This window comes from Aulonocara sp. 'chitande type north' Nkhata Bay, linkage group LG15 (genome assembly GCF_057382095.1).
Source record: "Aulonocara sp. 'chitande type north' Nkhata Bay isolate Kocher_YH1m ecotype deep benthic linkage group LG15, A_spYH_male_GT1.1, whole genome shotgun sequence".
NCBI lineage: Eukaryota > Metazoa > Chordata > Actinopteri > Cichliformes > Cichlidae > Aulonocara > Aulonocara sp. 'chitande type north' Nkhata Bay.
The window spans coordinates 10,382,219-10,399,425 of NC_141358.1; the positions used below are offsets into that span (position 1 = coordinate 10,382,219).

At 38.8% G+C, this 17,207-nt stretch overlaps 1 protein-coding gene across 1 annotated transcript in view; it reads right to left on the reverse strand.

Moving 5' to 3' along the window:
* Positions 1-9,767: 9,767 nt before the first annotated feature.
* Positions 9,768-17,207, reverse strand: part of LOC147312559 (potassium channel subfamily K member 2-like) — a 30,404-nt gene continuing 22,964 nt past the window's right edge. The window contains exon 7 of the mRNA XM_086264024.1: positions 9,768-14,033. Coding sequence (XP_086120150.1) covers positions 13,677-14,033 — 357 coding nt within the window. The 3' untranslated portion in view covers positions 9,768-13,676. The remainder of the gene's footprint in view (positions 14,034-17,207) is intronic.

Consider the following 17,207-nt stretch of genomic DNA (forward strand, 5'->3'; position numbering starts at 1 on the left):
TACCCAGTTGAGAACTGGAAAATATTTGAAATGATTGTTGCACAGCTTTGGCTAGTCATATTCTGGACAATGATTGCATCATTGCATTCATGCTTGAATGAAAGGTCCCGCAAATTTTGTTAATTTTAATTCTTTTTTATTATTATTTCCATTATGTATTTTTTTTTCAACCTCATTTTTAGTTTAGTTTAGTTTTTGATATTTGTATGGCTGGTTTAAGAAGTTCTGAACAGGTAAAACAGTACACATGCAACAATTTGTGAACATGGTCAACTCTCATATATAGACAAGTCTCAATGAATACATATGCACCCACAGCTTCTTCAGGAAATGACTAAAACTAAGGGCATTTTTCATTTTATTTTAGTGTTGAGCATGCAATGTAATGCAGGTAAAATGGGTTTGTAGTAGCTTTCCTAATGGAAACCCGCATACTAAGCTTCAAGCTATATCCATCCATCCATTTCTCCACACGATGATGTGGTGGAGAGCAGTGTTGCCTCATAGCAAGAAGGTCCTAGGGCTAATTCACCTGCCAGCTTGGGATATTTCTGTACAGAGTTCTGGATAATCTGGCTCCCTCTCACAGTCCAAAACACACACATTTTTGGCTAATTGGTGAACTTGGGAATGCGAAGGGTTGTCTCTCTGTGATAAACTGGCGACGTGACCAGGGTGAATCTTGCCTCTCGCTCTATGACAATTGGGATAGCCTCCCCCCCCAAACCTGAATGGAATAAAGGGAGGAAAACGGATGGATGGATGAATGGTTGTCTGTCTCATTGTTAGCCCTGTGACAGATAGGTGACATGTTCAGGATGTACCCTGTGACAGCTGGGACAAACACCAACCGTAAACACGACCTTTAAATAGTTAGCTAAAATTAAAATTAGGAACTTAAGTCCGTTGGTTATTCTTTCATTTTCCCTATTGTAACTCTAGTTTACAACTACTCTTGATCTGCTGCCAGTATAAAAATAAATGTACAGCTGCACTAAGCAGAGAAAAAATAACTCAGAAATTCCACTTCTCTGACAAGATTGCATGTGTCTGGGTACAGCCAGTAGGTGTGTGCAGGAAAAAAAATCAAACAAAAATAGAACTTGAAAGCTAACATTTGATGTGATGGACTATGAAAGCTCTTCCTCAGTGTCCACCTTTCTCCTGTGTTTCCTGTTTAGAGGCAGGACTCATCTCATGTTAACTCATGTGTGAGATTACCTTTGAGATTTCCCTTTTGCCCCCTTCTTTTTTATTTTTACATGACATGTGCTAAAAACTATTGTTTATCAGACTCTTCCACACCTGTTGCAGCAGGCCAGAAATAGCGAAGCTCTGCTGTTGTATAACTTTTAAAATCCTGCTAAATTAACTGCTGTTATTCACCTTTAATAGTTCAGCTGCTTCCTGACTGAGTATATGGTTTTAATTATATCCTGATAATGTCTGTCTGTGATGACTGGCTCTAATTTACCAAATGTAGCTGCTTGTGTATGCAGAAAATAATGGTATATGCAGAAGCATACTGTGTGTATTTTAAACCCACAGCATGCACTTATTTCCTGCCAGCAACCATTATATAACTGTAGTTATATAACATTTAAATTGAGGAAGTCAATGTATGAGTTATTGTCTTGTCCATGATTTTATTTGACTTTTGAAGAAATTATTGCTCCTCAGACACTGAGCACGATAACTGAGTCACCTTTCTTTGAGTATTTCTTGACCTGCTCTGCTATTATGAGGTAGGTCCTTATCTCTGATGAAAATGCTGATTATTCACAATGAGAGTAGTAATGACCATAATTTGTGTAATAGGTTATATCACAACTTTCTTCATATCCGTTTACCCCTTATCTCCTGTTTTCTAAATGACTGGGAAATTTACCTGAAAATACAGTATACTGCCAGTAGCTAAACAGTGTGCACTGACTCAGTATCTGCACATTTAAAACTTCAGCGTTGCCTTTTTTATTGTATATGTACAGAGTAAAGCCAACATTTCATGTGTTCCTGTCCTTAAGAGCTATTTTAAATTTCCCAGGTGACAAGTGCTTTAAAACAGCAATCAAAGTTACAGTTTGAGTGTGGTCGTGCATGAATTCTGTATGCAGATGGATTTAACGCTCCTTCCTAATTTGGCCTCAGCGATGAGTTGCTCTTATGCATGAATGCCCTTCAGGCCCTTGGAAACAGCTGTACTTATAGGTACCTACAATGTCTCATTTCAGTTCTTCAGCACACTCCAATTATAGTTATAAATACAGGAGCTGAGTAGGTGTAAATGTGGTACATGCGTATGTGCATAAGTGTTTGGTGGGATAGAGAGCGGTTCAAAAAGCAGAATATAAAGGACTTTTTTTAGTCATCACATGGTACTGGACATTATTAAAAACAGGTAACCTGCTCTGGCAAGGAAAGACATCTTCTGTGAAAAGCCCTAATGTATTTCAAAAAGGTGACAATCTTATGAGAAGATTATGGACATAATGAGCTGACCTTGGTAGAAGAGAATGGCCTTAGGAACTAGATGATGCCCAGCCACTTGCTATGACACGTGCATCTACTGAGCTAAGGATGAAAACTGTGGCTAAAAGAGTTTTATCAGAAGGGATCCTACTCTACTCATCATCCTCACTTCCAGCATTACAGAAACGAATGATCTTGTACATGCCACTCCCACAATCCTAGAAAAACTTGGGTACAAGAGCAGGAATGTCTTATACCCTAAATGTGACCCCACTTTGTAGGTATTTTTACCAAGTCCTCACTGTTCAGCAAATATAAGAATGTGTGTGTGCATGGAGTGCTTAGGTTTGCTGAATATAGCCAATGGAAACCCAGGAAAGTCTTTTAACCTGACTGTGATAATTTTTGAAACATATACCCACAGTTACATCTGTAATTATCTCCACAGATACAGTATAATTAACAAGTTGAATCCCATTTGTTTAATTACATATTGTAACAATTTGTTGGCAAACAGATAGGAACAGTGATCTCTAGATTTGTCATTGTTGTGAGGTTGTTAAGAACTCATCATGGCACAAATTCAAAAATCCGCTTCAGTTTACTCTTTCTTTGGCTGTCCAGTTTGGAATTAAGAAACGTTAATGGGAGCTGGAGCCTACTGTAGCCAACATACACCTGTGGAGAATTTTTAGTATCCATATTTTTGGCTTTAACAGAGAACTGAAACTGGACTGCTCTATGTGTAGAGAAATAGGTTCATTTCAGAGGAAATTCATTCTTATACTATAACAGTTGCTATAACAATGTATAGAATATAATGAGAATATTATCAGTCTTTTGCTCTCTTTTGAGTAGTTTCTTTTTCTTTTTCTGAAAGATAGTTCATATTATTATTCACAGTTCCAGCTATCATGTGACATTTCCATGTAAATTGAATACATTTCTCATTAGCTGGAAATTTTCTGCTGAGCAGAAATAGACATGAAGAGCTGTTGGAGCTCAGATGGAGGCAGCCATTGATACTGCACTTTTCACCTTTTGAAGGCCATCCATTCAACGTGCAGAGCTTAGCTGGTGTGGAAGGTGGTACAAAGCATTGAAAAATATGAACCGTGACAACTGTTATGACTCCACACCTGACTTCCACATCAGCCTTGACAGCTCTCTGACACACACACACACACACACACACACACACACTTCATCATAAAAATATGGTACAGAATAACTACTTTTTTTTATCCATTCAATAGTTCAGATGTTTTGTGCAAGAACATTTTCTGTGTTCAACAATGTTTGCTACAATGTTTCCTCTTTTTTTTGGCTGGTAGCATAATCAGTGTTTACAAAAACACTGATTATTCACACAGGTTTACAAAAACCTTCAAGGTCACTGAGGCTCCTTGACTATGCTGTGGTATCAAATCATAAACCTGTCTAATGGAGTGAAAATCTTTGCAGACCTTGTGAAATCTTGTTTTAATGCCTAGGGCAAAGACTTCCTGCTGCAGAGCTTTCAGAAGTATGTTAACCTCTCAGTAACATCTGTAGGAGTTTGAAGAGAAATGATGAAATTCTCATAAACAGGCGTAACTTTAAGGCTGCAACAGAATGCAAAGTAAGCCCTGGCTTCCTTCCCACATAGCAAGCAGATCTGGCCCAGATCTGGTATCAAGCCGGCTCTGCTGGTTGACTTCTGGCATGATAAGACGTATGTCATCCAGATATGGGCCAGGCCTGGCATAGCTGGTACTGTCTATGTGATGACATGCCATATCTGGCTCGATTGTGGTTTGGTTTATGTGGCCCAGGCCCATAACAAACAGGTCTGGCCCGGATCTGGCATCAAGCTGGCACTTCTGACTGACCGGTGTCATGGCAGGGTGTATGTCAACCAGATGTGGGCCAGGTCTGGCAATGATGGCACTATTTATGTTCCTATTTTCCTATTTTAGTTAGAAGATCCAAATGCCACGTTGCAATACTATACTGCTATAGTAGCCAACGTTTCAAATGCAGATTTGACAGGTTTGTGAGTGTACACTTTATCCAAAACCTAGTGACGGTTTACTCATCTGTGCCAGCAGGTGGCTGTAGCTCAGGAGGTAGAGCAGGTCACCTACTGATTGCAAGGTGATTGGTTCGATCCCTGGCTCCTCAAGTTTGCATCTCAAGAGCTTGAATGTGTATAAATGTCGTTAGGAAGCACTCAGTTTAACGAAAGTGTGTGTGATTGGGTAATTATGGCATGTTGTATAGAGCACTTTGAGCAATCTGAGACAGTAGAAAAGTGCTGTAGAGCACTCAGTCCATTCAATGTCTGAACAGAGTTCCGTCATGTTGCTTTTGCACTATTATGTTCCGGCACGTTGTTATTACATGGATTAATTAAGGTACACATTAGGCTGACATCTGGGGCCAGAGCTGAAACTGTTCTGGGCCAGCACAGGGCCAGCAGTGTGTCTGCAAATGGCCCGTGGCTGCACACAATTTACACATGGCCCACATACCGCAAAGAATGATGGCCGTTTGGTGGCTCAGATAAGGTTTGCCAGAGGTAATCCACACATGGGCCAGCACAAGACCACCAGTATGTCTGCAACTGGCCTTGTGCTGGCCCATGTGTGGGCCACCTCTGGCAAACCAGATCTGGGCCACCAAAGGGCCGTCATTCTTTGCGGTATGTGGGCTACGTGTAAGCACATTGTGTGGGCCAGATCGGGGCCATACCAATTTTGCTATGTGGGTTGATGGCTATTCATGATCCAAATTATGAAGTTTACTATTTTTGGACTGAATAATTGTCGTATCCTAGAATGTATCAGCTCACTGTAGAATAATTTTTAAAGATATTTTAAAAGCTTTATAATTGTCATTTCTATTTATCAGGGACACCTTCTTTAAATGATATCTATTTGTGTTCTTCAGCAAGTATTGAAGTAAAGGTCAGGATGTTATTCATCTTCCCAGCATGGGAGGATATCCTTTCTGCAACAGCCAGCACATGATAGGAAAATGAGATTCAAATAGAAAGGTCAGAGTTTAAATATTGTTAATCTGGCTTTAAAGAGCTGCTCTTTGTTTCCTGCTTGACTTTTATAATTGGCTTCGTAATCTCATTTAAATACCTTATGACTGGACATTTTTGTTTGTTTTTTAATAGCTCACCTTGTCAGTTTCCCCAGTATCTGGTAAAATGTAATTACATTTCATAATCAGCACAGAGCAACCTGTTGAAAAATGCACGGGGGTGCCGTCTTCCTCCTGCTGCTTGCAATAGTGTATTGAGAAGGTGGATGAGGAAATAGCTAGCATGGCTCTGTCAGATGCTAGCAGCACCTACTGCTAACTAGTTAACTGCTTGTTAGGTCACTCTTTTGAAAAGTCAGCTAGTACAATACAACCGTGCTACATTTGTTGTGTTAAGTAGCAGCAATACATTAATATGATAAAATACAAACAAACATTCAAACTGATTCAATATCAGAGTACTGCATTGTTGCTCACCCATTAAAGTATTTTTGAGAATTAATTTTGAAAATATTTCTGAAAATTGTCTCTCAATTCTGGGCTAAATTTCCACAGGAATCACACTGCATACAGTTCACAAACTTTACTTTTACTAGTAGAATACTACTGTTGTCTGCACTTTAGCTTCTTAAAGCTGCAAAGTGCATTTTAATTTAGTGGGGAAAGGATGTCTGTGGCAGGGGTGTGGTCTCTGGCTCTGCTGCAATGGAGGGGTGGTACAGTAAGCTCAAGGGGCTGTGCCGGGAGGACCAAGGTGACAGGTGAGAGGAATTAGAACTAATGAAATCTGCCCCTTTTTAGTGCCTGGACTCAGGAAGGAGTGGCGTGGGGTGTGGGAAGGAGCTGAAAAGCTGGCTTCCGAGCGCTGAAGCAGTGGGAACGCTGTATTTAAAAAATAAAGGCGCTCAGTGTGACAATTGAACACTGTGTGGGTCCTGATCATTTCACAATGTGTAATGCACAATGGAAAGAATGACAAAGGAGGAAAAAACAAAGTCTTGAATGCAACATGTTGCATGCTCTTAAAAGGCTTTACAGCGTTGCTATTACAGATATTGTGCATTGGGAATATTGAGCATTGACAGACTAAAGGCCAAATGAAAAGGTGAGTATTCCAGTGTTCAACGCAACAGTGGAACAACAAAAGTAAATGTGTGTTACATTGTGTATCTTAAAAACAATTTTCCACCTTCTATTTTATTTTGCTGTCACAGCTGCACAACTCAGCGGCGCTTAATGAGTGCGAAGAAACAGAAATATCTAAGAAAAAGTCATCATGAGGCCAATTATAATCTAAAAAACTGTAGAACTGAAAGTCTACAAAGGACCTGTCAAAGTCTTTCCACACACAACCCACGCACCCACACACAGTTCCAGCTCGCTTTCAGTGTGTGAGGTAACCTCAACATGTACCTCTTCAACTACAGACGACTGTGGTTGGTGGCTGAGTCACAGCTTGTCTCTGATGTCACTGCAGACAGAATCACTAATGAACGAATTTCCAACCAAGTTGGCTCTGTGGCTGCATTTTTCAGGATGCCGTAGTCTACCTCTTTGCTATTAAGTACATCACAAGCAGCCTTTTCAGAGTGGAGTGACTACAAAGGTCCACAACAGCTATATACAGTTAAAGTCTTCCGCCAGCTGCAAGATCAGAGGGCTTTGAAAAAAGGGTTTCACAGAATTCTAGCTAAAGCAGTTTTCCTGTATACACAACCTGTTTGTTAAATAAGTTATAAAACCTGTGGATTATGATTGTTTAAATACTTACTTTGTTATCAGTCTACAAAATAAAAAGCAAGGCAAGGAGCAGTGAATCATAGCCTTTCTTAAAAGAGCAGAGTCAGAAGCTGTGTCCTCTTGGTGAAATGCAGCATTCGAGAATGTGCTTATAGTCCTGTCTGTCTGTTGACAGCTCAGAGGCTGGAAGGTGATGTGCAATGTCACTCTCCATCTTGAAAGTCATTAAGTAACCTGTCAGTTTTCATTAAGGGAAACTGTAGTAGGCTACGGAGAGACGTCAGTGCTTTTGTTGCAAATTGCTTTATGTACCGGTATTTCTGTATTTAGCACAGAAGAAAGTCGAGGACGACCTAGAGAAGAATTGTACATTATTGCACAAACAGTTCTCAATACAAAACGTTCGAGGTAAGTGAAGGTGTCAGTGCAGTCACTCATGAGTAGGCTTCTCGGTCCATGCTGTGCTTGTGAACCATGACGAGCATTTTGCAGCTTGTGACTCAGATCAGTTTGTCAGCACTTGTCCATTATCAGACGGTGTGCGTCATTACTTACGTGATTATCGCACTACTGTGTCCTTTATTGTTGAGGTGCACAGAAAACACACGTTGTTTATCAAGAAGAAATGCAGCAGAGTTCATTCTGGACAAGTTGGCAGTTATTCAAGATGGTGTTTCTGCTGATGTAAAGCAATATACCTTTTGTATGGCCTTGCAAGTCCTCCACCTCACAACTAGATCCAGTCCTCACTCCTTCTCTGGAACACATTTTTTGCTGAATCTCTGAGTCTGTTGCATTGATCTTAACACATCACTTGAGGTTGGAGTTTTTACTTCCACTTTTAAAACAACCACAGTTAAACCACTAAAGCAATCAAACTTTGATACTAGTATACTAACTAATTACAGACCAAAACCTTCAAACTCATTACAGATTAAACCTTCCCTTTTCGTGCTAAAGATGTACTACTGGACATCTTCAGAAAATGTGAATGAGGCCGTAAATGTTGGTCTTTTAACTGTATTTTTTATTTTAGAGCTCATCTTACGAATTAAGACCTCCCTCACTGCCATTCATACTACACCAAAATAGCTAAGCAATAGATAATTGAATAGCCAATTAGATAATCTACTATAGAATTACCATTCTAAGAAAAAAAGGGGCATTTCCTGTAAGTGAAGAGAAACCTCCTGCTTTATACTTACAGGAGAGTCTGGGCAATGAGCTGCTAGAACCTCTTTTATAAGTCTACACATTTGCCTCTTACAATTTAAGCCCAATTTAAGAAATGCTGCTGTACCACAGCAGCATTTCTTAAATTTCTTAAATTTCTTAAATTTCTTAAATTCTTAAATTTCTTAAATTTCTTTATCATGTAGAAAAACTGAAACCTACTGTTGAAATTGCCCAATATCTCAGGAAGTAAATGTGTAGTTAAACTTCTTTACACTTAGAGAAAGGGACTTTCTTCACTCTTCTGGCCCGCTTAAGATCATAGCGGGCTGTATGTGGTCCACCATGTAAAATGAGTTTGACATCCCTGGTTTAGATCATATATCACTGACAGGAAAGATTGGGTATCAGCCACTCATGACTTTTCCTGTGGTGTTCCACATGGCAGTTGTATTGGTTTATTACTTTTGCCCTTATATGGGCTACAACTTGGCAACCTGTTCACACAGCATAATGTGTTACCATAGTTGTGCAGATGATACATAGCTATACCTATCTGAGATAGATGACGAACTCTCTAACACTGTATTTGACTGACAGCAACAAATAGATCACCACAAACCTCTTAAAACTTAACAAGGACAAAAGACAAAATGTGAGTTCTTTTAATTGGGCCTAAAATCAGACATGATATGTTAATTAATACGTTAGTTACATTAGCTCACAGTAAAAGTCTTATTTTAGATTCTGATTTGAGCTTAAACTTCACATTGATTTTTATCATAAAGACAGCCTTCTTCCATTTTAGGAATATAACCAAGACATGAGCCTCCATCACTCATGTATTCATTTTCAGTAGACTGGATTACTGCAGTGCTCTTTTTGCTGGACTTCCCAAAAACATTAACAGAAGGTTTCAGCAAAGTTCAGAGCTCATTAGTCCCGTTTTATCAGTCTGCTGCAGGATTTATTTAAAATACTGTTACCAGAAAGAAATCTAGCTTCAGGCACTTTACTGTAATTTAACAGCAATATTTGTTTTGCTGCAGGAATAATGGAATAATGACACTAAATGTGCCCCATGCATCACTAACAAATACAATATTTACTGTTACCGTGTTAATCTGGTGAAATTTACAGTGCTCAGCTATTTGGTTAATCATATTAAGCTAAAACCATATAATTCATTTTTTTAAAAAGTTCTACATCTTTAGTAGAAATCGCTGATATACAGAGAGACAGTCTTTTTTTGTCTTATCATTGGATTTGTAAAATGTTACAATAAAAAAAAATTGTGCTTTAAAAAAAATCATGTTTTAGAACAAAAACAAAATGACCTTTTTCATATAAAACCTTTTATTCTAAATATTCAAAAAAGTGGTCATGGTTTAATGTGACATACCATACATTAACACACTGGAAACATACAATGCTATATTGTTTTTAAAAACCAAACAAAGCCCCGGATAGGAAATTCATGATCAATAAACAACATTTAAAATAGCATGCAACACTTGATGATGTCATGTTTCAAAAAAAAAAAAAAAAGATCACGTGTCCATGAAGCCTTCACATATATTCAACAAATAGAAATATATAAAAAAAAATACAGTGAAAATTATTTGTGTTGTCCTTCCATCACAAATTGTAAAATTCTCATGCATCTTCCAAACCCAAGTTGTTATTATGACTATGATTGATACATGATTCTTGTTTACGACATTCTGATTCTGAATTAATGAGGGCTGGAGCTTTAAAAGGCCTTTCACAGCATACCCACATGAGCTATTGGAACACCTTTGCAAGCATTTATCGCTGCGTTAAATGATGCATGTGCTAACGTCTATAATGAGGCTCCTCTCAGCTGTCAACGATGGGTGGATACATTCACCATGCTCGAATCAGGATTCTGATGTGAGCTACAGACCTAATTAAAAACTGTCACCTCGGGAAAAGAGAAGGAAACGTAATGTGTGTGGGCGGAAACTTAATGAGCTTCTTCAAACCCGAACGCACACGCTCAGTCGTGCAGTCGTTAATGGTCATACAAACCACCATGTGCATGTGGCCTTACGTGTCCTGACATGTTATATAATACTTCATTGACGGTCCTCCTTGACTTTCTGCAGCACTCACAGGCTGTTAATCACGTATCTGACAAGGGAAGCAGCAGCACAGTCTTTGCTTTGAGAAGCTACACTAAAGCTGGGATGGCTTTCCTCAGACTACTCAGCAATTATGTACTAATAGTCTTTCTCCCAGTGTATTGCAGTTCAGCACATGGTACAGGTAAGTGTTTACATGATATTGATTGCTTTTTAGAAACATAAAGAGAAGTAACAGTATTATTTGTTAAAGTTCCTTTCTATTTTCCTCAGTGATGCCCCTTTGATTTTATTACACATAATAGCGAATGGCTTTTATACACGAACACACACGACCAGACTCTGCTCAAACCAAGAAAACATGTCAGGGATTATGTTGTGCCCGCTAAACTGAGTCACACTTGGGGATTAATGTCACTTGGGAAGTAAAATTGAAGTAATGTCTTAGCCTGTAAAGATCTTAGAAAGGCAAAAATCAAACAAACAAAAATAAAAACATATTAAAACTATTTCTTACACCTTTAGGAGATGGGATGATATGCAGCAATAGTTATGATTTCTTTTTGTAAGAGCAGAATTACTTCAGATTTGATTTCTATACATACAAAAATGAAACATATTTCTGCATTTTTATTTATTTAAATGAACTGGAACATATTAGATACATAGAAAAACTGTACTGGCATAATCCTGAGGTCAGATTAAAAGGTCACTTTTGCTGACCATATCACAAACTACTTTTTTCCCCCAAAGTCGTCTAAATGAGTAATGAAATATCAAGCTAATATAAGCTGGAGTTAAGTTAGTTAAACGTTACAATTGGTAGTTCATGGACATACATATTTGACAACTAATCCTTATATAAGACCTTGTTTGGTTGGTTCAAGCTGTTTTAATTTACTTTTCCCTGAATTTCATCACTGTCTGTGTCTTGGCAAAGCAGCTATGGGAATATTAGATGAAGCCAAACTGTAAAGTGTGAAAGAACAACAAAGACCATATAAGGATGCAGGGGGAGGTGCTATAAATCACAAACCTATCAACCATGAAACTTCATTTGTGTCCCATTTGGGGCCTTTGTGCTCTCAGTTTAGCTTAGCATTCAATTTCCAGATTGTGGTTTTTGCTAAAACATCCTCATTTACATTACCCCTGCATGTTAAATGGCATTCAAGGGTAACTGGTGTGCTTGAACTAAAGGGTTGACTGGCCTCACTACTGCCACAACTGGAGTGTCAAGACAAAGGACACTTTGGGTACCTCTAAGATGCCAACAGCTTTGACAAATTAGCAGTATTTAATGGCAGCAGAATGGAGGAAGGTTGATATGGCATAACAAATCATCTTATAAGACAAACTGCAAAACTGTAAATGGCACTATTAAATGAATGGGACAGTGCCAGCTGTTGCTGTTTAAATGCACTGAACAAAATCAGACAAGCAAGATGCACTATACACTAGGAGAGACAAAAATGGAAAATATCCCTTAAAAATTGATTAACTTTTATATTTTAATAATTTAAAAGAAGAAGTAGATTCATATTCATAGATTCATAGAGTAATTATAAGTGGAAGTGAGATATAGGCAGTGCCTGAATAACATTCCTGCCATTAGTATAAATTTTCATCATCCCCAAACCTGTAAGTGAGCAGCATTTATTTAAATAATTTCTTCTTCTATATGATGCCCCTAGTATATCTGTAAAGCCTTAATCGGGTCACTAATGTGACACACAGTAAATAAGGATTTCTGATTGTATACATTCACTAACAACAATACATAACAGACCTTATCTTTACGAATAGAGGAACTATTCCCCAACCAGCTCAATCACAGAGAGCGGTAAGGTGGAGATGTGCCTCACAGCTTCGGATATTTTACTACTACAGTACCTCAAATGCCAGAAGTTCATTTAAATTCAGTTTTCAAAACCCTGAAATGCTAGATTTTAGAAATATCTTATTCTTCTGTCAGGAAAGCAGGATCATAGCTTTGGTATACTCGAGTTAGAGGGTTTGATCAGAAAGCCTGGCACTGTGGTTAATGTAACTGTCGGCACATTAAGATGGTTAAAGAAAAAAAAACTAAGACAGTTGATAAAGCGGTGACCTTTTCTCAAATGTTACCTCAAGTAATCAAATATATCTCAAAATGCTTTCTCCTCCCTTGTCATGCAAACTCCCTCAAGTCAAAGAAAAAAAAAGTCCACTTATTTTCCAAGACACATCCCAAACACATGATTATCACTGCTGTTCTCAAAAATAAGTAGTATGAGAGCTCGCACCAGCGCTGCTCAGTCTCTCACACACCGTCATCCTCAAAGGTTCAGTATACTTTTTAGTAAGGCACAAGTGGAATATTCCTCATAATGAGAAACTGAATGTCAGTCACAAAGGAACTAATACGTCAACATTCATCTCTATAGCGAGGGCAGACTGACCGGCAGATGCAAGGCATATAAATTCATGCTGTAACAAGCGTAATGCAAAAGAAAGAGGGACATTCCTTTGTGTTAGCACAGAGCTGCTGCCTTGTAGAGAACGTGTTCATTGTTGATGATGCAGTGTTTTTATCAGTGAGGATCCTCTCGATCTGATGCAGATTTCAGGGCCTCTGAAAAATTCAGCAGGAGCTTTGCACAGACACGTCTATTGCTTCCGAAGTTTGATGAATTTATTGGTCTTTGTTTGAAGGGGGTAGGAGGACAGGATGCCCAGTGTGTTGCTACCTCGGTACAGGGTTTTCATTTCCTTCCTCTGCTCAGGAGGAGTTTTCTTTTTTTCTTCAAGCTCATGCCTCCAATACAATCATTTGCTCCAGTCTGGAACAATTTTTTTTATTTTTTATTTTTATTTGGCTCAGTCACTAGCACAGCAGTCAGTCAGTCACGTTGATGACATAAAGACTTCAGACTTCTTTCACAGACTAAATCCAAACTGTGTGTTTTTATGTGTGAGGCTCACACACATGAAGGTACATGGCTTCATGACTGATTTATGCGATGGTTGGAACACAGTCTACTTAACAAATGTGTTTGGGTATGTCATCAGCGATGCTCTGTGAATGAACACAAAAGCATGTTTGTATCTGTAATCTCTGTCAGTGGCTAGATGTATTTTACACAGCTCCCCAAATCTTATTATTCACGCTGCTCCTCATTTGAGGTTTTCGATGATGGCGATCTCCTGTCGGTCGGCGTATTCTGGACTGAGGCCGTTTAGATAAAGGCTGCCGTTCCTCGCCAGGGCCCCCGGGACAGGACTGAGGGAAAGATTCACTGTGGGATAACCCTCTCTGTCCTCACAAAAGTTAGCTGACAGCGTCCTCTTGCCAGGGGTCATTTCCTGGTTGATGGACGCATTAATACCCAGCTCAGATGACAGCTTGCGCTTGATGGATGCAGCACGCTGAAACTTGTCATAAATGTCAACACTGAGTCGCCTGCGGGTCTCTTTGAACTCTGCTGACACATTTGCAGTCCATTCTGCTGCATGTGCACGAAACTCCCCAACCTGCAGAAAAAGAATGAAGATTGATGTTTGAAGGCGATCAAACACGTGATTCTAAGTTTCTCTATCTACACCTGGTGTTAGAAAAGTCTAGTTGCACTAAATGTCTCTGTTTACTTGTGTTTGGGTAACATGTGTGAATTATATCATTGCTGGTATTTTACAGTGATAAAATTATTATGATAGATTGTGCAGTTGCACTTGTTGGTAATTTGTGTGCACGTTTTGGACAAAGAGCTGAAGCTGTCTTCAGGGTTGCCAGATTTGTGGGTTTCCCACAGATTTGGGCTACTTTTAACATAGCATTAAAAGTTGACAAAATTAAACACAAGGTGAACGTTTATTCGGGGTGATTGTAGAATCCAGAATCTGAAGGCCAATGAAAAAATGAAAGGTAGTTTAGTTAAATTCAATTTTATTTATAAAGCGCCAAATCCCAGCAACAGTTACCCCCACGAGCAAGCACTTTGGCAACATGGGGAAGGAAAAAGTCCCTTTTAACAGGAAGAAACCTCCGACAGAACCAGGCTCAGGGAAGGGTGGCCATGTGCCACGACTGGTTGGGGTGAAAGAAGGTTAAATCCGCTCAACTCAGAAACAGGCAGCAAACACAGGAATGGCATAAGATGCTCTGCCAACAACTGAAGGGAAAGACTGGGCTTAAATATGTACACTGAGTTTATCAAGGGAAGTGGATACAGGAGGGTGACGAGACACAGCTGAACCTAATTTAAAAACAGGGCAAGGAAGAAAAACTAAAAACAAGAAACAATCAGCTACCAAAATAAAACAGAAAATAACTAAAGGGGAGCAGAAACAAGTAGTTAAGGACACTGGGGAGGCTAGACTATGTAAAGCATTCAAAAATATACTCTAAACACTAAAAAAAACAGACTACCAAGGTTGTCAAGACCAAACACAGCAGCAGTATAATAAAACAATAAAAAACTAAGAACCCTAAACAACCAGTCACAACTGAAATAGGACACTTAATAACCAAGAATACAAAGTTCCAAAATACAAAAACTTTCCAAAACTTAGGGTTCCAAAACACAGGACCATGAGAATAGCATATTGTTCAATATCCAAGTATTCAAATTCTGTTGACATAAATTTATTGTTGTCTTGAAGTTAAAATGGCTGTTAAAGATTCATAAAAGCTAAAATGTGTAAATTTAACTGACAGGAGGTTGCTAGACAACCGGATGAGATCATAATATCCGATATGGATAAGACTTTTTAGGGTCCCAAATGTGCCCATGTGCCAAATTTGGTCATAAATAAATAAATCAAATATCTACAAATAAAAATTCATATTAAATTTGTTAACTTCAGTAACCTACCAACATTACTCATCATGTACATACACTGCCGTACTAATATGGGGATCCCATTGCAGCATATTAGGCTGGTTTTGGTCTTCTTATTGCTGGTTGTAAGGGTGGTTTTGAGACACCGACATGGCAACCCCAAGGCTTCTCTATTTCTGGCACAGTTCTAAGCATCTACACTAGAGACACTTTTACTGCCATCCTCTGTCACACAGTCAGATTAAAATTTAATTCATGTGAAGAGACAAAGTAATTTTTTATAACTCTAATGTAGAACATGGAGTTGAAGCACTAAATCCAGGAAAAACAAAAAAACTTGGATGTGTTACATGAACATGGTTTATAAAATGTCATTTCTGTTAATCAGTGCAAACCCCTGTTTAATAGCTCTTATCCAGAGCATTCTTCCACAAAATATACCAGCACTCCAATTAACAAATGAGCACGACAGACCTTTTTAACATTCATTCATTATTTGCAATAAAAGTTAGCTACCATAAAGGCCAACAGCAGATGTGGAACTTTATGAGAAGTGGGAAATGAATGAGAATAAAAACCTTTAAAGCATTAGTACATTTAGTCTCATTCTCTTGTGCTATCATTAACCTGAGGTTAGCGGACTTAAAAGGACTTAAAAGCAGGAAAATGTTTCCGAATTCAATGTGATTTTTAGAAATGGGTCTGTGTTGCGAGTTTTTTTTTTTTTTTTTGCTGCATTTGGCACAAGATGTTGTACACACATTAGAGGTTGCAGACATTTTCCCAACCATTCATCACTGGCCTGTTGAGATTTTTTTCCCAAAGAATATTAATGCAGGAGCCTAAAGCAATGAATTAAAAATGAGTTTTTGTCATTGAGCTGTGTGTGACCTACTGAACAGGCCTCTGGCGGATATATACTGTATGTGCTTTGCACAGTATGCTTATTTATGGTTCCTGAATAGTGACAGGGAAGAGGGAGTTAGGCCAACACATCATTGATCCCACCTTCATTATGAATTAGACCCGTTTCTCCCGGCTGTTTTGTTTATTTATTAGGCTCTAAGGTACACTTGAATTGAAAATGATGGTGCACATTGGAGCACAAACACTGCACGCTTTCCCTGCTGTCTTTTCACTTTCTCTTCCCTTCCCCTAATCCATTCCCTCAGTCTCCCACTTTGTCTGTCAGTAATGCAATTCCCTGCGGAGCTCACAGCCTACACAGCTGTACTCCTAATTATGGCTGTGAAAGGATTTCCCACTATAGAGTGCTATATGCCCTTCAATGTGTGCATGAATGTGTGGCTTTTCCCATTCTTTCTACATATAAATAATGAACCTGCCACAGCAGCACAGTATCATATTTATCAGCACCAGCCACTGCAAACACACCAAAGATTTTGACCAAGTCCTGCACAAAATGGCATTTTTACATAACAGGGTGGGGCCAGGATGGAGATTGAGCATTTCACTTTCAACTGTGTGTGAGGAAAAAACTAAAAAAGTCGAGACAAATAGGATCATATTCAGTAACTGTAAAGAAACCCCTCCATTGACAAAGTTATATTTGTGGATAGTTAATCTGTAGCATCATTGTGAAACACTTTAACACATGTACAGTTGTTTGGTTGTAATTTGAAAGAAATGATTGAGAATTTTCTGAGACAAAGCGCTTGATCTAAAAGGCTGATTGGTGAGCCACAGCTGAACTCAGTGTCCTTCTATATTAGACAGTTACAACAACTCATTGCTTCAGTTTTACTTGACGCCTTCCACCCTTTGCACAGCGATTTTTAGTTTCTTCCGTCTGGGTGAAGTGTAAAACAACAAGGCTTAAAAACAGCTTTTTTTCCAGCTGCCATCT